The 23,458-nt window shown below is 38.6% G+C and overlaps 1 protein-coding gene across 4 annotated transcripts in view; it reads left to right on the plus strand.

The window, feature by feature from the left end:
* The window catches only part of tmcc1a (transmembrane and coiled-coil domain family 1a), a 69,659-nt gene that overhangs the window by 12,301 nt on the left and 33,900 nt on the right, over positions 1 to 23,458 (plus strand). For 2 of the 4 annotated variants that reach the window (XM_066643375.1, XM_066643374.1), the window contains exons 3-5: positions 2,360 to 2,496; positions 10,822 to 10,864; positions 12,094 to 12,350. In XM_066643375.1, the coding sequence (XP_066499472.1) occupies positions 12,132 to 12,350 (219 nt within the window). In that variant the 5' untranslated portion in view covers positions 2,360 to 2,496; positions 10,822 to 10,864; positions 12,094 to 12,131. Of the gene's footprint in view, positions 1 to 2,359; positions 2,497 to 10,821; positions 10,865 to 11,644; positions 12,351 to 15,596; positions 15,691 to 23,458 lie in introns of those variants that run through there. The other 2 variants (XM_066643373.1, XM_066643378.1) reach the window with 2 other exon arrangements.

Raw genomic sequence — 23,458 nt, forward strand, 5'->3', positions numbered from 1 at the left:
CACATACATTCTAGTACTAACTTACAATAATAATCGCCTACTGTAGCTTATTTCAACCTTTTTGCTTCATAGCTGGAACACATTCAGTTTGTAGATACATAGTTAACAGTTACCAAACATGATACATTCGATATGTTCCCTCATCTACACATGTATCACTTCTTTTATTCTCTTCCAAACCCACTGATTTGGATGCTAGGCATTTCATCCTTCCATCACCTCATCATATGCACCAATTTTGAGTTTTTTAAAATTATTATTATTTAAAAGACTGCACAACAAAAATAAAGAAATAATGTGTATTTAATCACAAAGCACAAAAACTTTCATAGTTGGAACACACTCTAGCATTGTTAACATCTTTTTCCAGTATTAAGTTTCTTTTGTTTTCACATGTTCTTATATTTCCTCTGGAAGCTGTGGTTTCCTCCCATTCGGTAGGTGGACTGACAGTGTGAAATCTCCCACAGGTGTGAGTGTGTGACTGTGTGTGATGCACTGCCTTAGATTGGTGTCCTACCTAATGCTCAATGATTCAGAGTATCCTCTGGACCCACCATGACCCACTATATAGTCATTCATTAATTCATTATCTGTAACCAGTTCAGGGTCGCGGTGGGTCCAGACGCTACCTGGAATCATTGGGCGTAAGGCGGGAATACACCCTGGAGCGGGCGCTAGTCCTTCACAGTGCAACAGTCACACCTACGGCCAATCCACCTAACAACATGTGTTTTTGGACGAGAGAGAGAGACAGACAGACTAATATAAAAGTGGACTTGCTTGGTTGCTTACACGTTACTGCCATCTGTTGGACACTTCACAGAGAAATGTAAAATCCAGGGCCAGATGTTTCAAACCCACGCTTTTTAAGATCCCACAATGCCAATCCCCACTTTAGGACAATGTTGTTTAATCTGTTCTTTCAAAACAGGATTATATCAGAGATGTTTACCATCTGTTGGACATTCAGTTACACAATGCATCCTGCACAGTTGCACACATATGCATGCCACAATGCAATTTACTATAAATAAAAAAATATATAAATAATAGAGCATAACATTTGACATAAGCCTGTGTACACTTTGCTTAGTATATCACCAGACAAATTTCACAAGTGCGTCCAGGGTTTTGTATTTGTAACTTTTCATAGTAGCAGGTTTAGAGCTTTAAGTCACATTCCTTGAATAAAGTTCAAAATGTCCCAGGCAAACATGAACACCCAGCTGCAGCGTGTGTAAGTAGGTGGAGATGCTTTGGCCTCTATTACAGCACACTCTCACATTCCAGTGTTGCTGCGTCAATGGCACGGATCATCTGTTGTGTGTGATGTAATCTTCTCAGTATCCCAAGAAGTAAGAAAAAACAGAGAGAAGCCAGGGTCTTAATGTTTGTTAGTTACGCAGGATACGTTGGCCTTTAGGATCATCTATAAACCTTTGGTACGTAAAATCTACACTTCCCTGAGAATCAGTGAGTTGTAATGATGGCCTGAGCGGTATGGCTATAAATGCATTAAATGAATGCAGTTAGCAAATAAGTATTTGTGGTTTTAAAATATTACATTTAATTTGAGCTATGAAAAACATAAATGAATTCCACGCCATTTATTTTAACTTTGCTCTACCCCAAACACAACATACACTGCATGGCTCTTCTTAATTGACTGATATTAATAGGCAGTTTTAACCCCTTTGATGCTGTTACAGCTTCTACACTTCTGGGAAGATTTTGCCATAATAATTAGCCACAACAATATTAATAAATTTAATGTTGTGATGTTGGATGTTTAGTTCTGAATCACTCCAGCTCATTCCATAGGTATTAGGTGGGGCCAAATCACTCCACAGTACGCACTTCTGTGATTCAACAACCTGATGATGGGTTGAATTATACCTCTCTAGCACACACATGGCATTGGGTGACCGTAGACCCATGTGCCACAGAAGCAGACCACTCCATTTCAATTCAGTTGCTTTTCGAGGAAAATTAACACTAGTCATGTTTGCACAGTTGGAGATTGGTCCAAATTGTTGCAACTTCAAATGGCTGAAATAACTAATTGTTACACAGACTGAGTCAGTTTGATAGCTGTTTTGCTAAGTAGCAAATGCTTAATTTTATTAACTGATTAGGATGTTATATGGAAATGTCTGACGTATTTCCTGTAGGCTAGTATGTTTCAAATCAGCACTGTGTGTGTGTGTGTGTGTGTGTGTGTGTGTGTGTGTGTGCACGCACAACTGACACCCAAAACAAAGCTACATTATGTACCCTCGCATGCGTTTAGTTTGAGGGAACAAATGGTGTATTTTGCCTGAGACTGGCCTTTGTCTTTCTCACTTTTCTCTCGCAGCCTGTTGTGGAGCCTCTTGTCCCAGTGGCCTTCAACCTGCACAGGAACTAAAAATGCTGTCGGGAACTTGGATCTACTACTGGATGAGTCTAGAAATGTAAGGTGCTATTTCTCTGGGAAGAGAGAAAGACGCTTAGGTAAGTCATACTAATGATATCTCACCCTACACTGTCAGAAAAACTGCCATTGTGGTGGTACCCTCAGTGGTATATGTTCTGTACCTTTAATTAGGAAACATAATTGCACCTTATTGTATTATAATTGTAGATTTAAAAGTTGTTTTGATTTCATATGCCACATTTCACCTCCAGGACTTATATTGTGTTCTTTAATTTTACAGTTCTATAATGAAAGCTTAAAAATTGTAATATATCCTTCTGTAGAAGAGAATGTAATGTGCCTTCAGTGAACACAAATGAAATTTAAAAGCACCGTTGTACCTTTTAAAGGTACATTTACACTTTTCTGTGTATTTAGTGACAAAAATGTACCTCTACAATACCTTTATCTCTGAGAGTGTATAACACATAGACATCCAGTTTTGAAAATGATAAAATAAGATATATATATTAATTAATTTAGAACTTAAATTAAATTTAAATGTAACTATGTTAACTATGTTAAACATATTGAAAAAAAACATAAAATGTGAAATATGCTAAGAATCTTCCACAGACTACAATTTAATTCAACAAATAAACAGTATTTGTTTATTTTAAAGTTCACGTTACAATAATTACATCAAATTTTCTTTACCTAAAACATATTATAAACAATATTTGACAAGTGTCACCAAATGTTTTGCATAAGACAGTATTATTGTCCACCCGTATTCCGCCAAGCCACACCTACAGATGCTACGATTGGTTGACAAATCGTACTTGACAAGGGACCGTCGAATGGCGTTCAAAATAGATTAATGAGGCCCAAGACCGCGGGGCAAGATTAGCCAATCACGTTTTAACAGGCGGGGCTTATCGGAATACAGGTTTGAAAACAAATCTCACTCGCTGCTCTGTGACGTAGCCTCCCGCGTAACCAGCGCAAAGCAGGAATACATTCAAACAGCTGAGCGTTAAACACACTGCAGCAGCCGAGCTGACCAGAGGCGCACACCACTGTGAGTAATACAGCCTTCTCTGCTTTCATTAACTACTGACCACTGCGCATACCCACTGACTCTGACCATGGCCTCTGTCTGCTAACTTTAAACACTGACCACTGCCTCTGTCTGGTGACTCTAAACACTGAGAGTGTACCTATTGACTCTGACCATGGCCTCTTTCTAACCACTGTCTCTGAGCACTTCCTCTGACTAATGACTCTAAGCACTGACAAATGCTGTTACCCACTGTCCCCTGGCTACTGCCTCTGACCACTGGACTCTGTCAACGGCCACAAACAATTGCCTTCACATTTTACATCAGTGTTATAAGGGAATATTTCTGTGCTATGCAGATAAATTTTGCCCTAATATGAAAACTTTAACTTTCTTGTAGCGCTCATCTTTTTTCTTATAATATCTAGATAAATACTGTTTCCTCCTGATGACAAGATGAGAGGTCATTAGAAGTGTGTTACTAAATCTCATTTACACTCCTTTTTCTTTAGATGTCTGCCTCTCAGCATTCTAGGTTTAGCTGAGGAATGTGTCAGAGATATTTTGACATGGCTGATTTCTCATGGGGTCAGACAGGTCTTGACTTCTGCCCCATGGACTGCTGCCCAGTTTGGTGATGACAGAAGATGGGGTTCAGCCAAGTTTATTATGACTAAAGCTATAGCAGATGCCCAGCATTTAAAGTTGTATCAAGTCTGTACATCTCTGGTCAAACTGGTAGTTGTGTAGATTTTCCAAATCATAAATACATTAACACACCTTCTACACGGAACAAACTTATACATAACTTTTTTTTAATTTTACAAATTTTGTCTGTTAGCATATTGAAAAAAATAAAACAGGCAGCATGGTGGTGCAGCAGGGAGTGTTGCTGCTACACAGCTTCAACGTGCTGGGGTCTTAGGTTTGCTCCTTACCTGAGGTCAACATCTTTGAGGCATGTGTTTTCCCTGTGTCTGTGTTGGTTTCCTGATATCTATGATGGACAGAGGAACTGTCTCGAGTGTGTTTCTGCCTTGTATCCAGTTATTCCTTATAGGCTCACCACCCATGACCCTGATCTGGATGAGGTAGTTGCAGATGAAAAATCAACGAAAACAATGTAAACATAAACTATAATTTAGATTTTTTTGTCAGCAATTAAACAGTATTAGGGCATTATAATGTGCCAAACGAAGCAATTTATACAACATTTTTAATCAACAATACAAGACATTTAACGAGGGACACCCAAATGTTTGCATATAATGTATAATCTTAACTAATTGGCCTTCTGTTTTTTTTTTTTTTTTTTGCTGAATGAATTATTTTCCAGGTTTCCATACACAATGCCTTTTCATTTGTATAGGATGGACACAGTATACGGATCATAGCAATGGAAGCAACATCCTGAATGGATGTTAATGAACGGATAAATCATTCTCGTTCATGGTTTGATTTGGGTTAATTCAAGGGAAGCATTGAACTACATTTTCTTGAGGTTTCTGAAGAGGTGCATTGTCCAGATTTATTCAAGTTTATTGGAGTGACATCAGTTACTTTACACACTTTGCAGTTCTTAGGAAATTTCTGAAGCAGTGGCTTCCCTAATGTGAAGTAAATCTTTAGTGTTGGATTAATATACGTATAATAATGACTCTTCATTTTAAAGAGATAGGCCTGGTACTGGGTTTAATCCATGTGTTATGGAGAAGGCTTTAATGCAGTAATGATTAGCCGGGGGTGGCATGTGTGTAAATCGGTTTATTGATTGACCTGAGAAACACGTAAACAGACACATGTAAAACACGGGTCATTTCCACTGTAATGTTCTCTTGATTATTGTGTTTATTATAGATTCGGATCACAATCAAATACAGCTGCCTAAGGTCTTGTTATATGAATGGGTTTGTATTCATAACAACAAAACAGTTTTATTGTCGTGAACTCGCAAATTGCCGTATATGTATATCATATTTGTAAGATATTGTCATATATGTATATCATGTGTCCTGTTCTAGCTATGTTAACATTTGTTGTAGTAACAGCCCACATTCACTAGATACTGTAACATTGTTGTAAAAGTGTGATGACATCAGTGGTGTCAAAATTAGGTACTGATGTGGGATCAGCAGTTCTGGATCACAATAACCTCTCCAATGCATCCCAAAGGTATTGGATGGTGATCTGTCACTGCAGAGACCACAGATTCATGGCTCTAGCCTGCACTTGGCTTAAGCACTGTGACTTTATAAGCTCATGTTCAGCTGTTCCATAGTGGCCCAAGTCATTTCAGGCTTTTGTCTGGAGATTATACAAGCTGTATAACTTGTGGAATGTTGGTGTCAACAAACCTGAAATCAGTCTACAAACATCAGGATTTTTGATGGCTTTTTGATGTTTTTTTAAATTTGACACCACTTGTGTATTTTGTCTGAATGAAAATAACTTGATGCATGTTGTGTAGTGTGAAAATGTCTTTTAGCATCGTGATATACATCTTGATATATGTATATTTTGCCATATCACACACCCCTACTCTCAGGATACAGTGTGTTTGGTGCTAGACGTTAGCCTCTGGAGCTATAAGGCTAATGTAGCTAATGGAGGCCCGTAAACATTAGTTTCTGTAGTTTTAGTCTACAAACTTTGGAAATGGCAAAGACTTAGACAAAACACAGACTACAGGATGGCTACTGCTGTTTTTATTTGATTCGTTTCTGTCCATTAGCATGCTGTTTACATTCATATGCTGGGCCTTCATAAATGACTAGCTACATTAGCCTTATAGCTCTAGAAGCACAGTTAACGCTAACCATACACTAGAACACTTTGAAAAGACTCTGAAAAAACTAAAGCCTGGCTCACTCTCACTTTTATACACAACGAGTTCAGAGACAGTGATTTTGTTAAGAGTTGGGGTCTTTCTTGGTCAATATCAGTATTCAAATTTCAAATTTCCAATGCTGGAATGAAGTTTTTAATTGAGATTAAGATTTTTCTTCTTGATTATTTTGAATAAGTCGTTGAGGATTCCTCCCATCCTTCAGAAGATACATAGTGCAATTTATGCAGTGCTGAGCCTGGAGTAGCAACAACAGAGGCTTTATTCTCCCTATTACAGGTCAACGAAGCATTGCAACAATTCTGAATCTATAATTTTAAGGCACAAATTCTACCTAATATTCCTTTAAATACAGTTGACTTTATCTGCATGTAAAGAAAGGATTTTCTTATCAAATATTTAATATGACAGGAGTACGACTCTGTATTCTGTAAATCTGTTGTAAAGTCAGCATAAGCAATTTGTATATAATTCTGCTAATGCTTAGGACCCTGTGTTGATGAGCATGGCAGTGTTCAGTGTATTACTTTTTCCCCAAAGACATGTACATGAGTTATGGGAGTATCTGCTGGGCAGGTGTAAGGGCTCAGCTAGATCAGGTGTATCAGATATTGTATGTTTCTGTGTGAAAAACTGTTCCCAGGTCAGATTTTTTGAGATGCTCCATACATTTGACCTGCTGCTCTGTGACTGAGAGTAGGTCATGAAGGATCAGGTTGCTCTGCCCTGAAGAAGAACTAGTTATTTAAATAGGTGATGAGAGCACAAATCTCTCTCTCTCTCTCTCTCTCTCTCTCTCTCTCTCTCTCTCTCTCTCTCTCTCTCTCTCTCTGTGTGTGTGTGAGGTAGAATCACATAGGCTTTCCCAGACGCATGCACTTAGGATGACCCATGTTTGTTTAACAGCTTGTACTTAAATAGATGTACTATAGTATTGTATTGATACATATAAACTATAATTACAGGACGTATGTGTAACAAGGCAGAATGGAAGGCATGAATAGACACACACACACACACACAAACACTCGTCTATAGATGGTACATTCGGTAAAGGTACCAGACGCTGCCATCCTCTGGTGTACACTCTCACATACTGTACACACATACACAGAATGCGCTGGACAGCTTCTCACCGAGGTAAAACCACACTGTGTCCATTGATGTTAGTCAGCTCAGCAGAGACAGTCAAACAATGGCACTTTGACGTGGTGATCATTACTGAATGGCTCCTGCATTACACTGTGTGTGTGTGTGTGTGTGTGTGTGTGTGTGTGAGAGAGAGAGAGAGAGAGAGAGATGGTGTGAAAGAAGAGAGCACAGTGATTTCCAGAAGGCCTATTGTTATCCATGTTTGCACTCATTCACCTTTAACAAGGCTCTGTGTGTGTGTGGGTGTAAGTACATGTGTGTGTGTGTGTGTGTTTGTGTGTTCATGACTGAGGTCAGTGATGTTCCAGAATCGGTATTGTCTTCTCAGACAATGTCTACACACACCTTTCACAAGACAGTGGACGTTAAAGCGTGCTTGGTCAGCAGAGGTATACACACACACACACACACACACACACACACACACACACACAAGAGCACATGTACAAGATTTGGCTCCTTCTCTTTCCTCTCAATAACCTCAGTATCATTAGAATTGTATGGTTGTGTCATTGTTAAAAATCATACAAAGTTATAAAAACTATTTTAAATAAAACATCTAAAAGAGGAAATTTGGAGCAGAGGCAATTTTGGGCTATAAAGAATGTGAAGTGCTCCAGAAACATCTTAAACAAGAAAAGTCATAATACTTTAGTACAAAAACAACACCAGGAAAAGACTTGTTCCTTTAAGAACGGGTCAATTTTTGCCATGTTTCCAACGAATGCACCAGACTATTATTCCGCCATTTTAAGTGCAGTAAGTATGAGTATGAGTATTTTTAAGGTATTTCACTATAGTCCATACCAACAGCTCAGGGAATCTGCAAATCTGTAAACGTCAAGAAGCAAAATACCTATGACACAATCATCAGTTGTGCACCTAAAGACTTGTATAAAATAAGAATATCAAAAACGCTGCTTTCAAAACTGAATCAATAGGCGTTTTCACCCTTTATCTCTGTTCAAACAGTGTCATTCAGTAAAGAAGAGGTGGGTAGAGATAGAGAGTGAGAGGAAGCATTGGGCTAGTGTTGTCCTACTTTGTGCTAATCATTACTGAATGCTGTACAGCAGTTCAACTTACAAATCAATGGTGTTATCAATGGCTTGCCAAAACAACAAATGCTTCTTGGACTTGCTCATGTTTCGCGTTCTCTTTTGGCCAGCACGTTTGCAATTGGTCTCTCAGAATGCATAATGTAAATGACACCCATTAGAAATAGTGGATTAGACACCACTTTGTAAATATCCCTTGTAGTTAATAGTGAATTCATTGTGCACTCTGTGTATAATTTGCAGGTGCCAAATAGAGCCTCCCAACAGTGGAACTGTGTTCCTTGGAATGATGGAGCCCCATCCATTCCCATTGGCTTGAGTAGTACTGTGTGATATTCATAATAATAATAATAATAATAATAATAATGACAGAAATAACTAATAATGTAAAACGTCTCGGATCATGAACTAAAATTTGTGCATTATGGTGTGACATACTGGAAGGCAGCAGATTTGATATCTCCCTGATCAAACACTTACAATAGATTTAAAATGGAGTTCTGACAGTGTCAGAAGTTTTAGGCCAGAAACTCATATATGACAGTGGTGGAATTGATTGTACTCATACTCATTGTTTCAGTGTGCAATCAAAGAAGAAAATTACTTAACATCAGTGAAGATAAGTGAGTATCTTTGATTGCAGTGTATCAGCCAGGCAGCTTCATACGGTCCATCACATTTTCTAATCACTTCTTCATACTATGAAAGAGCCATTATAATGCCACCTAGTGGCTTGGGTATATACTAATTCTGTACTGAACCTATTTTAAACATGGCAGCCCCAACGTGGAAGACCCACAATCTGTGGCGCATAAACTGATTCTTTAAGGGGCTGCAAAGCAATTTGATTCTTCAGCTTTTTAAGTGTGAGCTGCACTTTATGGAAAATATAAACATAATAATAACAAAACTTATAAAAATTAGTTGGCACTTTTGTAGGGTCCACGAATGTATTAAGCGGAAAAGATGATGATGATGATGATGATGATGACTTTTGTGATGTATTGTTGTATGACCTGATGCTTACTTTGTTTAATTTTTTTTAGCATTTCTTGAGCCGAACAAATATAAGATGTGACATATATTCGGAAACTTTAATCTCAAGCATTGTAGAATAAAACAGGATCAAACTGGATTCTTAGTATTCCTTATTAGTGATTTAGGAAGCGTCTCCAAATGACTGTAAACTGGAAATATCACTACACTCCGCTAGAAAGAGGCTTTGTCCTCTGCCTCTGACGGAAAAAGAGGATTTAGCAACAATAAATATAGCAGGCAATCAAGAAAACACCAAATCCCCTCCAGTTCAGCCGCATTATTGAAATAGAATTAAAATTGGATGGAGGGGGATAAGTCAAGCACATGGAAATGTTGTTTAGGTTCATTTGGTTTCACGGGGTGTTTCTGTGAGAGAACTGACAAGACAAATGCTCTATTTACATTTATTTATGTTTGATTCAAAAAAGAAGAATATCATCACGTTCAGAACAAAACCTTGTGTGTAAAAGGGTAACTTCACAGCAGGAGGAATATCATTAAAGTTTTGAAGCATTTCTACAAGTCCATCCTTCACTTAATATGATTCCATATTATGTCAAAAATAAAAGTGACAGAATGTGTATGTGGTTTTCTCACAATAAATGGTATTAAGCATATTTTATGATATATATATATATATATATATATATATATATATATATATATATATATAAGACCTGGATGTTGTGGGTTCAAGCCCTGCTCTGGGTGAGGGGTGTTCTCCCTGTATCTGTGAGGGTTTCCTCTGGGTTCCCCATAGTCCGAAAACACACGTTAGTAGGTGGATTGGTGACTCAGAAAGTGTCCAGAGGTGTGATTGAATGTTATCATTTATTGTAAAAATAAATAATAGATAAATGTAGTAATAGGGGTTGGAGTTTTGGAATTAGGATTCTAAGTTAGCTAACATTTAAAGAGTAAACAGCAAACTATTTCTAACCCAGAAAGCATATAATACCCTTTGTAGTACATTATATTCCATTTGCTTGGTACTAGTATGATGTAATAATTTTCTTGTTAGTTTTATTAGTCAATATTAGCTGAAAAACAAGAGACAACAAACAAATCATTACTAATGGTCTACATACAAAAATGAAATAAAAAAAGTTATGTATTTGTTTAAATAAGAGTATGATGATAATTTTGGTGTGTTATAGAACTTACTGGATACATTATCATTGTCGCTCCAAACCATAGAAGATTTAGAGTAATGAAAAGGTTTTATTATATTTTTCTCTTTATTAATTACAGTTTTTCTTACTCTCAATAGTTGCTGCTCTTTTGTGAAAAAACCTGGCTGTGTTGATTTGATGGTAAGCTGTTTATTATATATAATATTTTAATATATATATATATATATATATATATATATGTATGGATGTGTCATCGTCATGAATGTGGCTAGCAGGTGGCAACTGGCCTGACACAAATTGAGTATTCTGATGGGATTAAAATCACTGAGATACTCTGGTAAGAATTACTTTATCCCATTTCCCCATGTCCACAGGTAAAACTAATCCCATCGGAATAGGACTTAAGACTCTTTATTATAGAAACTTTTTTTATACTTGAATATTCCAACACTGAAAATATTTCATAAGTATTCTCTGAACAGTTCAGCTGGATTTTGGTGTTGCTAGTGAATCTGGGCACATAGATAAAATATCCTAGAAAATTAAAGCCTGTGTTGTTAACAAGGTGGCATTATTGCATTGTACGATAATTGGAGAGTAATTCTGCATCTGTGTGAAAATTCAGTGTTAATGTGTGATATAAATCCTTAATGGGAAATTGGGGAATGTTTTGCAGTAAATGTTCATTCATTTTGCCTGTCACTACACCCAAGCATTTGAATTTCCTAAGTCATGTGCATTTTCTAATGTGCCCTAGCAATGGTCCTTCCTTCTGTTGGTCTATCCACATCTCTCTTAATTCCATTGACATCCACCTGTAATGCATGGTCCATTTCATGTCTCCTCTGTTAGATAAGCATGCCTTACAGCAGATTGACCTCAGGAGCCAACAGAACTCTGCTGACCGGATTTAAACTCACTGTCCAAGTGAGAAACATATCAATTGATTCCATGCCAGATCCCAACTCCTGTTAGTTCAGATTTTATTCTGTCTGGCCTTTCTGCATTAGAAGTGCCCTAGCTCCCACTGATGGATGATGGTGGTAGCAGCCTTGACCTTTCTGCCCACAATAATAGGCAGAGCTTGTTTCAAGGGTCCAGCCAGTATTCACTGGTATCCAAGCGATTTAGGCTTCTGAGATCAGGGGTGAAAAGGTCACTACAGTCTCGGCATGCTCTGTCCAATATTGCCCACAATGGCCTGGGTAGGATGGGAATGCTGCGTCAAGGCCTGAGGCAGTTCTTTCAGCCTCAGCAGAAATGTATGCCCTGCCCTTTTTCATCTGGCCCCTCCCACTGCTCCTCCTCTTTTGCCTTTGTTCCCCTTTGTGAGGATCCAAAATGCGACCTTTCGGAACAAACCCGTGACCCTGAGATTGACCTGCGTTTTGGTCCCGCCCCCTCCACAGCTGCCAGTGGTGGAATTGGCAGTGCCCCGCCCACTGGCATGAGGCGAGGCACCAGCCTGCAGAGCCGTCGGGCCAAATTGGGCGGGACTGGAGCGGACCCGCCTTTCAGAGGAAGCCCCCTGGTCCTTCGCCATGCGAGCCACGATGCAGTCCTTCAGGCGGAGCGTGCTCGTTCTTCCTCTACCTCTGACACGCCCAACAGCCCTGCCCTCTTGGACACCAGCCTGGGATACCAGTCACTTGAGGAGGCAGAAAAGGTAAGATTTTGGCTGCTTATATGGAAAATGTTTGCGCTTATGTTTGGATTGCTTTTATAATTTCTTTAATTACAGTCCGGGCAGCACGGTGGTGCAGCAGGTTAGTGTCGCAGTCACACAGCTCCAGGGACCTGGAGGCTGTGGGTTCGAGTCCTGCTCCAGGTGACTGTCTGTGAGGAGTTTGGTGTGTTCTCCCTGTGTCCGTGTGGGTTTCCTCCGGGTGCTCCGGTTTCCTCCCACAGTCCAAAAACACACGTTGGTAGGTGGATTGGCGACTCAAGTGTGTCTCTGTGTGTGAGTGAATGTGTGAGTGTGTGTGTGTTGCCCTGTGAAGCACTGTCGCCCTCTCCAGGGTTTATTCCTTCCTTGTGCCCAATGATACCAGGTAGGCTCTGGACTCACCGCAACCCTGAACTGGATAAGTGGTTACAGTTAACGAATGAATGAATTAATATTTACAGTCTTTACCAATGTACTACATCCCTAAATCAGTCTTATAACTCACACATAGAGTATTGTCCCAAGACTACACTTCCAGTCCAGTCAAAGTTGTCATATAAAGGCAGCATGGTGGTGCAACAGTTTGTGTCGCTTCAGACCATTTCTGGGAGGAAATTTATGTTTTCTCCCTGTGTCTGTGTGGGTTTCCTCCAGGTGCTCTGGTTTCCTCCCACAGTCTAAAGATGTCAGTCTAAAAAATATACCCTTTTTCCTTTGCTTATATTAATAAAAGGAAAAAATGCCATATTGTGGACCATTTTGAAGCTATGAATTAAATGTTTTATGTTTTTTGTGTAATTTATCTGAAGGCATTTCAAGAGCTGTGTTATCCCCTTTAAACCAGTTAAGACAGTGTTGTTGATGGTGTATGCTATAATATAAATTGCAGCTCTTGCAACTTGAAAACTGCACTCTTGCATAAAGTAATTGCTATATAGAAATGTTTTATCTTTCAGCCCTAGATTCTACTAAATTAATCATGAGGAAAAGGGGAACAGCGTTAAAATGATAGTAAGGACTTGATATGGCCACTAGACGGCGCTCCAAAACCAGGTTAATTCATGTCCCTTGGGAGTGGAGCGAGACCCTGGCGTCCACAAATTGCTTTAAAAATAATCATGATAATCTCACATTCAAACAAGCATCCATATTACTACAGCCAATGTATACTTTATGATATTTATGATTGTTGAGAATGCTATTTCTTCATAATATGTCACACTTACAGCAGTGGTGCTGGAAAACTGATTTTACCAGAGATTAGCAGCTTGCTAATAGGTTTCATTTTTCCATGTTTACAGTTACAGACATTTACAGTTATGAACCTCCTGTAGCTTACCCAAAGACTCTCAAATTTCAGCTCAGTGGAGAAACTCACATCATGAATTGAACTGAAAGAGCCACAATGCCTCTGTTTAGTGACAACAATGCAGTGAAGATTTTTTATGTGTAGTACCTCATGGAACTGGTTGGAAATTCACTCTCTCACTCCCTCACACACATTTAACAAAATGTTCCACAAAGGATGCTAATCACTGCTTTCTGTCAGTGTTGTTTCCCAATATGTAAAAGCACAGGGGGTGGCAACACAATGTTGGGTGGGCTTTTGGTTTTACTGGGTGGGTTTTAGTGAGATTGAGAGGGGCTTTGATTGGCTTGGGCAGTTTTTTTTTTGTTGTAGCAGGCAGTTTTGGATAGGGGTTTGATTGTATTAAGGGAGTGTTTCTTTATATCTGACTTATAGGCTGAATTTGACTTATTGGGTAGGATTTGGTGTAGTGGGTGGGGTTTTCGTTTATTGGACAGGGTTTTGATTTTATTTGGTGATATTTTCATTTTTATTGTGCTATGTTTGATTTATTGGGCAATGATTGTATACAGTAGATGGTGTTTGATTTCTTGGGCGGGGTTTGGTTGTACTGGGCAGGCCTGTGGTTTTATTAGATGTGGTTGTGTATAAAAATGTGAAGAGACAGATGTTTATACTGGTGTAATAGCCTCATGAAATGGGTCAGGTGGAACCTCTTGAAGTGTTATTGACTACTGTTTTAATTGCATCCTGGGTGCATTTACACCTGTTTATTTATATACATGATCCTATCCAGATAATTCAGATACTCAAGACAGATGTAAACAGGGTGTGTGTGTCTGTCTGTTTGTGTGTGTGTGTGTGTGTGTGTGTGTGTGAGATAGAGAGAGAGGGAAACACACTTTGATGCCGCTGAAGGTCATTGAGGTCGTTTGATCCGTTTCTATGGAAACCCAGGGTTAATTTTTGCAAGCTTGTGATTCCTCAGCACTCTGAAAACGCTTGGGGATTTGTGACCTTTCTCTGTCTTCACTCAGTCAGAGTGTATTTTTGTAGAATTCTGTGTGTGTGTTTGTTGTTTTTGTTTGTGTGTGAGAGAGAGAGAGAGAGAAGAGGATGAGAGACAACGAGAGAGAGAGAGAAGAGGAAGAGAGACAATGAGAGAGAGAGAAGAGGAAGAATGACAACGAGAGAGAGAGAGAGAGAGAGAGAGAGAGAGAGAGAGAGAGAGAGAAAGACTGCAAGCCTGCTGATAGCTAATGGAAACACACTGACTGACATCTACAAAAAATTGGCTGGATTGGTGTGTAACGTGTGTGTGGGTGTGGGTGTGTGTGTGGGGGGGTGCTATATGGCTCTGCATGACATTTATCTATCATTTATAAAGGAAACCACACCCAATTTATCCCCATTATACCCCCAAATCCTCTCTTTCTCTCTCTCTCTCCCTCGTTCTCTTTCTGTCTTTCTGTCTCTCTCTCTCTCTCTCAGGGGGAAGGAACCCTCCCCCTTTCTCCTCTCCCCTCACACCCCCTAGCAACATCGCTCATCTTACAGTCAGGAAGCATGAGACAGCCATGTGTGTGTGAGTGAGGGGTGTGTGTGTGCGCATGTATGTGTGTGTGAGAGAGAGAGAGAGAGAGTGAATTCAAACTGGATATGAGTTGAAAGCAGGACAGCAGAGTGCATCTATCTTTCTTTCTTTTTCTTTCCCTCTGTACACTTCGGTAGATGTAGCATTATGTAGCAGTAGGACCACATCGGGGTACATCTGGATTACAATACAGCCTTCATTGTTTGTGTGTTTGTGTGTGTGTGTGTGTGTGAGTAGTTTTTGAGAGTGAATTTTGTTTGTGTGAACGGATATGTGTTAAAGTTTGATAAGCAGAAGAGGGGGTGTGTGTTTATGGTAAATGTGAGTGTTGTGAGCGTATGTGTGTGTGTGTGTTTGGGTGTGTATATGTGTGAAAGAGTGTAAAGGGTGTCTCAGTCATGGTGCAACGCTTCAGCCTTCGCAGACAATGCTCAAAGGTAAGACAGGGGCCTAACTTCCTATATGTGTGCGCATGTGTTTGTGTTTCAGCATGTTCTAAAAAAAAAGGTGTATGAAGTTAGAAGTGAAACATTTGTCTTTAAATAGTACGACATAAATTGCGAGTAAAGTGTCGGTATGTGCGCGTAAGTCTGAAAGTTTGTAGTACAACTGATGAATTCAGCAAACTGAAGATGCAGCTATTGTGGACGCAGACGTTCAATTGTGCAAACACAGCTGGGACTGCTGTATATGACCTGAGCCTCTACATGAGGTCACCATGTTCAATGCCAACTGTTGGCTTAAGGGACGTTAAACCCTCCTTCACCCCCCAGAGCAGTGAAACTTAGTTCTCTAAACTGATGAAGTTAAAGATCACCATAAAACTTCGACATATACTCTGTGTCTGTGTGTGTGTGTGTGTGTCTCTGTGTGTGTGTTTGTATTACTTTGTAATACCTTCTTAATTGCAATGAAAACATGCATAAAATATTCACCTACATTTTCATGGCACTTATTGAATCACATAGATTATTTATTATTATCATACACTACACTCTCAGAAAAATCAGTCATGTCAATGTCAATGTGGTGGCACATTTTGCTGTCACTGAAGTGTTACCCCTAATGGTACACCTTAGTTTGGGATTCATTCTTTCATTTAAGTCTCAGTTCCAGTCCAGTTTTACTACTTTCACTGTTTCCTCAAACTAATTTGTTCAATTATGTAAATGTTTCTTTTCTTCTTATGGCTTCTAAAATTGTAACCCAGGCTTTAATGATGTAAATGTAACTAATTTTCCAATAAATAATTCCAATAAAGCACCTGCTATTGATATGAGAGAGAGAGAGAGAGAGAGAAGAGAAAACAAGGAAAGGGAGAGTATGAAGAGAAAAAAGGGGGGCAAGAGGAAGGGAGAACTGAGGAGAAGAGAAAAGGGATGACAGAGCGGGAGAGAAAGTCAATATAAAGGAGAGAGATGTGAGTGAGAGAGGAGGAGTGAGAAGAAGATTGAAAAGGAAGAGGGAGAGAAATATAAGAGGTGGTAGGGAGACAAAGAAAACTAAGAGGGAGAGCACTAGGGAGAAGAAAGAGGGAGAGAAAACGAGATAAACGTTAAAATGAGAGAGAGAGAGAGAGAGAGAGAGAGAGAGAGAGAGAGAGAGATTGTTTTAGTTTTAGTGTGAAAGGATTTTGTTGCCTGTGTGTGACCAGTCTGTGGTTTCTGTCTGTGCCCATGTGTGCGTATGTGATATTTGTCAGTAAGGCACTGAAGCTCCTGTGTAAACAGTGTTAAGTACCATTGACTTCATAATCTAATTCTCACCTGACCATATGTTGTAGTTACTTTAGGGAGAAAAAAAAAGTTGATTAAAAAATAAATAATAATAATTATAATAACTTTTTACCTTTTATATATTTATTAACCTGATTGCTCTGTCTGGGGTATGTTCCTACCTTGCCCCCAGTGATTCTTGGTAGCCTCTGGACCTACCACAACACTGATCAGAAGGAAGTGGTTACAGAAGACAAATGAATATATTTATTTATGCTGCATCTTTCATATTTACATGAATACAATAAGAAATCAAATAATTCTTAGAGAAATAATGAAACTATTTGTGAAATTTGCATCTTTCTAAGACAGTTATGATGTAGTAGTTGCAATATCGTTATACTATAAACTATATGACTACAACTAATGCCACAGCATATTCTACACTTCTAGGAAGGCTTTAAACCAGATGTTGGAACCTTGCTGTGAGGATTTGATGCCATTCTGTCACATATGAGGTTGGGAACTGAAGCTGGGCGATTGGTTCTGGATACACATACTCCACTCCAGCCTGTCCCAGTGGTATTAAATGGGGAATCATTACTTCAGAAAACACAGTTCCATAGCCCAGTTCTAGGTGGCTTAATAACTTTCTAGCCAACACTTAGCACTGGACATGGTGAACTTGGGTTCATGAGCGGCTGCTCTAAGGTATTCCTTTCTATTGGTTATGTGTTTTCAATGGAAATCGCAGTGAATATCTGTGTAGTCACTAATTCATTAATTAAAAGTCTATGTTTGAACATAAAGTGCATGAGAAAACACTGCAAAGCTAATTAGCTCCTTGATTAGCTTCTTACAGTCCTCTTGACTGGACTAATGTTAGCAGGAATGGTCAGAGATGATACAACTAGAGGACACAGGTGCTTTGTTCAGAAAATAAAGAGCCTTTTGAAACGAGTTGATAATTAAGAGGACCAGCTCAATAAATCTATTGCTGTACACTTTCTCAAAATGGCTGCTGGCAAAACTGCACTACTAATAGTGTTTGCTGGACACTTAGTTTCACACAAATTAGGGTTTACAGCCATTTTCATAAGAAAATATAAAGTGTTTAGGTGAGAAGAGGCCTAGTTATGTTGTTGCTTATGTAAAATGCAATTTGCACTATATGTTCAAAGGTTAGACACACGTTCGTCCAGCATTTATTTTGCAATGAAAAGCCTGAAGATTTGAAAGATTTTCTGTGTGGATTTGATTGCATTCAGTCCCACTAGAAATACTGAGGTCAGGTAATGATGTTAGCTGATTAGTTCTAGATCACAAATGCCACTCCGACTCTTCCCAAGGGTACTGTGTGGTGCTCCATCACTACAGAGAATGCAGTTCCACCACTCCACAGCTCAGTGCTGTGCTATATACTCCTCAAGCCAACACTTGGCTTTGGACATAATATAATACAATATAATGTATTTAGAATCCACCTATTTGTACATAAAGAGGCCAATGTAAACATTTTGGTTGGACTGTGTTGATACCTTTCTGTCCAGTAGAATTGAATGGCCACAGGAAAACCATTGCTAATTTTTAAGGTCTATTATTTAAAAAGACATTTGAACCATTATTTATAATCTATGGTGAGTGATCTATGGTTTTCCTTCCTGTACCGCTTTTCATCTTTGTGTTTTTCCTTTGTGGGTATCTCAGGTTTTGCAGTGGCTCAGGAGGTTTGATTGATCAGTTGCTCTTTGATCGTTTGCCTTGCCTGAGGCTAAAACAGGATAGGAGATTGAATGTTGTTGCACATCTCCTTACTGGGAACAAAATCTCCAGCTTAAAGAGACAGTAATATCTTTTGAGATTTTTATATTTGTCTTTTTAAATTTGTTTAGCTGTGTAATTATGTTCTATGGAATGGTGATGTGTCATCCAGTAGTTTTGAGGTGAGCTGGAGTGTTTTTTTGTAATCCAGACATAATAGTTCATGCATGAATACCACACTCATTGTTTTTGGGACAGTGGCTTTGGAAAATATGGTGCTATTTTTCTGTTGATTATTTTCAAAACCTTGCTTACATTTGCTGGTTTCTACAAAAAAAAAAAAAACTATTCCAGCATTAAAATATGTGGCCATATAGTGCATTTTAGCCCTATCCACATGGACATACCACCCCCACTTCAGAAAAATTGTCTTAATCTGACGAATAACTGTGAATAACCAAGTCATGAGCAAGCAAAACTGCTGATGAAAGAATTCGTTGTGTTTCACCTCTGTGGATGTAGAAGGCTTGTCTTCTTTTCATTTAACGCTTGCTTTCTATAAGAGACACTTTGCCTTATTGATTTTAGTAAAGAAAATGTCTGTATTGATCCTGTTATCAGATCTTCCCTCCCATTATAACACACCCCCACCCTCTCTTATTGCTCTCAATTTCATTATTGAAGTATTTTGGGTTCGGTTAGCTGCATTGTATCTTAGCAACTATCTATACCACCAATCAAACACAGCCACTGTGTCTTCAGGGCATACAATATGTCTGGGATATTTCTGCCTTTGCTGCAGACAGATCTATGAGCAGTACAAACAAAATTCAGACTTCAGGATGGGTGCTGCTTTGGGTTTTTGCCATCCAATATTTTGTCCTTTTTGTAAACAGTATACAGTATCAGCAACCTGTAATGGAGAAAAAAAAAAAATATATGTCGTTTTAACATTTCTGTAATTTCTTCTAAACAATTATGACACAGATAATAAAAATAACTCTTATGTTTCACCTGAGAAAAAGATCTTATCTACTTTTGGTTGAGACGTCAGTAGAGTCACAGTTTGTGCTCAGACTGAGATAATAACACTATCTCCAACTACAGTAAAGATAGGAATTCAGCCATTTCTAACCCAGGACTTCAAACCTTCTCTGTTTAGCTGTTAAAATTGGTGTTATGCTTATCACACATTTTCAGAACCTTGACACAAAAATTAAACCTATTAAATATTTTCCAAAATCTTATGAGCCCAATGGGTTTACATTGAGAAACAAAACAAAAAAATAAATCTACAATTAAACAATTAAAAAGAAAAAAATCAGGATGTCAAATATTTAACAGAGGTTGCTTCTTCAGATAAGTTAATCGGCTAACACCAACGCATACAGTGTTGGATACAGAGTTTCTTCTCAGTGGCAATGCTAACATTGTTTTAGCTCTTGTAGAGAGCCTAGTTAGCAATTACCCTATATTACCTCTAGCTTTGCAGTAAGCCCTTTACAACATGTCATAAAAAACATTCTCATATTATGCTGTTTGAGCTCATTTTTGTCTACATACTGTAAAAACACGTTTGAGTCAGTTTTAGCTTCTTTATCTCCCTGTCATCTAATGTTTTGAATACCAGAATTATGATTAGAATTTTTAATACTGGCACCTAGCTTAGCTGTACTTATTAGCTATGTTAGCTGTAGCTCCAGCAATTTTTAGGCACAGGCTGGAAAAGAAAAGTCAGGTTTGTATTTTGTTACGTGGTATTCTTTTGGTCTGATCAGTTTTGCTTTCACACTGCAATTCAGCGAACAGACTAAAGGACTTAAAATCCTGTCATCAGCACCGACATGTTCTGTGTTTCCCCATACTTAACACGGACTGGTTTGTTGAAGGGCATGCATCCGAATGAAGATTTATTTTTTTCTACTATGTTATACTACTACTTATTTGTGGCTCAGATTGAGATATACACTGGAGATCAAAATTAGAGAACAACACACAATTTCCTAAATGTCAAGGTCAATGTGTAGTCCTATGTGAATTTATCCTTAAACTTAAATAGGATAATTGACAAAGAACACTGATAACTGAAAAGTAGAGAACACTTTTAGATACTTGCAAGTTATTTGTGTTAATCTGGCACCTGGTGCTAATTTCCTTAATTACTCTATTTAACTGGCAGCATAACTTTCCAGTTTTCACTGACTTTGCAAGATGGTGAGCCATTCCAAAGTGACTGAAACCCTCCAGCAGCAGGTTGTCCAGATGAAGGCCAAAGGGGTGACCCTATCAGCCATAGCAAGAGAAGTTGGTCTTTCCAAGTCTGTGATTTATAGAATATTGCATCTTTATAACATCACAAACTCATTCACGCTCCCCAAGACGGCTGGTCACCCACGAAAGACAAATGCAAGAGAGGACAGGATAATGTGGAGAATCTCCATGGGTAATCTGTTCAACACTGCAACTGGAATTGCTCGCCAGTTCAGCACTGAACAGAGTAAGCATCTGACTCATCATACAGTGTCTCGACATTTAAGCACATTTGGACCGAAAGCCCACTCTGCAGTGACCAAACCTCTCGTTAGCAGAAAGAATCAAAAGGCTAGAGTAAATTTTGCTGAGGAAAATGTGTGGACAGAGGGGAAGTGGTCCAGAGTTCAATTTAGTGATGAAAGCAGGTTTAATGTATATGGGTCTGATGGGAAACATTACGTTCTTTGACAAACTGGGGAAAGACTGAACCCAAAGTGTGTATAGAAGTCAGTGAAAGGTGGAGGAGGAAGTGTGGTGGACCTCTCATACAGCTACATGGCAGAGTGAATGCAAGTGTGTATCAGAACCTACTTCAACAACACATGGTTCCTTCCTTGCGTTCATCACTCAGTCAGCCAATTTTCATGCAGGAGAGTGCCCCCTGTCCCACAGCGTAATGGGTAAACCGGTAAAACTGAAAACATTGAAACAATGAAATGGCCAGCCCAGAGTCCGGATCTAAACCCAATAGAAAACCTCTGGAAAATCCTTGGTGACAAAGTATGACCAAGAAACCCACAACAATCTAAGAACTGTGGAAGAGATTGCGAGAAGAGTGGATCATAATCACACCAGAGCAGTGTGAGTGATGTCCTGTGGCCACAGATGTTCTATAGTCATTCAAAGCAATGGCCTGTACATTTCCTACTGACTGGAGACTCTTGCAACCTTCAGAAAATGTAGTTTTAATCTTTCTCTGTGCTACAGTCATTGCTGTTGTCTAATCAGGCTCATTGTGTTTTCTGCAAAATGAAAGTTTTATGTTGAAAAATACCTTGGTTATTTTGTAAAACACTGTTCTAGTGACATGTTCTAGTACCCCTTACAAAAATCCTTCAAAGGTTGACCAATGAGATTACATTATTTCTGAAAAAATCAAGTGTTCATATATTGTCCTCTAGTTTTGATCTCCAGTGTATCTTATGTAAGATTCATTGCATATGCAGTGCTTATGCTTATCAGCTCCATATTCACATTTTCAGTGTGCTAGTGTACGTTTTGGGATAGACCAGAATAACGCAGTGGGAATGTTGGTTGTTTACATTTGACGTATGTTTACTAGAGTAACAGTACTTAAAATCCAGGGCAGTCACTGTTTGAGACTAGAGAGGGCTGTTATACATTTTTCCCCACATACGTGTTCTTTTGGTCGGACAAAATCCTGCTCCTATATGGTCAGAACCACTGTTCAAGCGCACCACAAACACAATTTTGGTTTGAAAACCTCGATCAAATCACCCTTTTGGTAACTACAACAGACATTTTACTAAACCGTTCTTTTAATCACAGTGTCGACAAAACATCTAAATGATCCAAACACAGTGCTTGCCTTATCTTATTAATTTCCTGAGGAACTTGAGAAATCAAGCCTGGACAAAAATATGGGATAGGAATCAAAAGCAAAACTACGCCAATTTATCTAAAATCTCTCTTCCTTTTTCACTTACTCTCATTCATTAACTCATGTCATCTGTCTTCCTTCCTCTCTGTGTATGCTAGTTTCAGTGCTTCTGATTTCACCAAAGGTAAACTATTGATTTTCTTTCAAGGCCTACAGCTTTGTGTGTGCATGCACAATGTGTGTTTATGCCTCTTTGTGTGGTGGACTGTGGTGAAGGTGAAGGTGAAGGAAAGCCATTTTTTCATTTATAACAGAAAGAAACAAAATGTAATTTGAGCAGCAACAAAGCAAATTGCTAACTAACAAAACAATACAGCTAGCTAGTAACTAGCCTGAATTATCATGAGAGTTTCATTGCTACATGGCTTGCCTAAAGCCAAAACGGCTAAGCTATTGCTTTTGGTTGTGTGTGTGTGTTGAGTTTCTGGATTCTTCATGTTAAATATTAGATATTTATATTATAATCTGTTTTGTCATAAAATTATATTATACAATATTGTGTTTTAATGGTGATTTATATGTGTATCAATATCATTCTTATACGCCCATTGGTTATACTCTTACTATATACTTTATTAGGATTCCATTTTGTCCTGTTCACATATTTACTATTTGGACATATATTTGTGGACAGCAGCTCATCCAGCCTTTCTTCTTTTTGCTGTATTAACAGACTCATTTGGGAAGGATTTATACTACATGCTAAAGCATTGCTGTGAGGGGATCTTCTGCCACATAAGCTTAATGAGTTGGAGTACTTTCATATTTTTGTGTGGTTCAGCTGAATTTTGGAAA

Source organism: Hoplias malabaricus, chromosome 14 (assembly GCF_029633855.1).
Source record: "Hoplias malabaricus isolate fHopMal1 chromosome 14, fHopMal1.hap1, whole genome shotgun sequence".
Classification (NCBI taxonomy): Eukaryota; Metazoa; Chordata; class Actinopteri; order Characiformes; family Erythrinidae; genus Hoplias; species Hoplias malabaricus.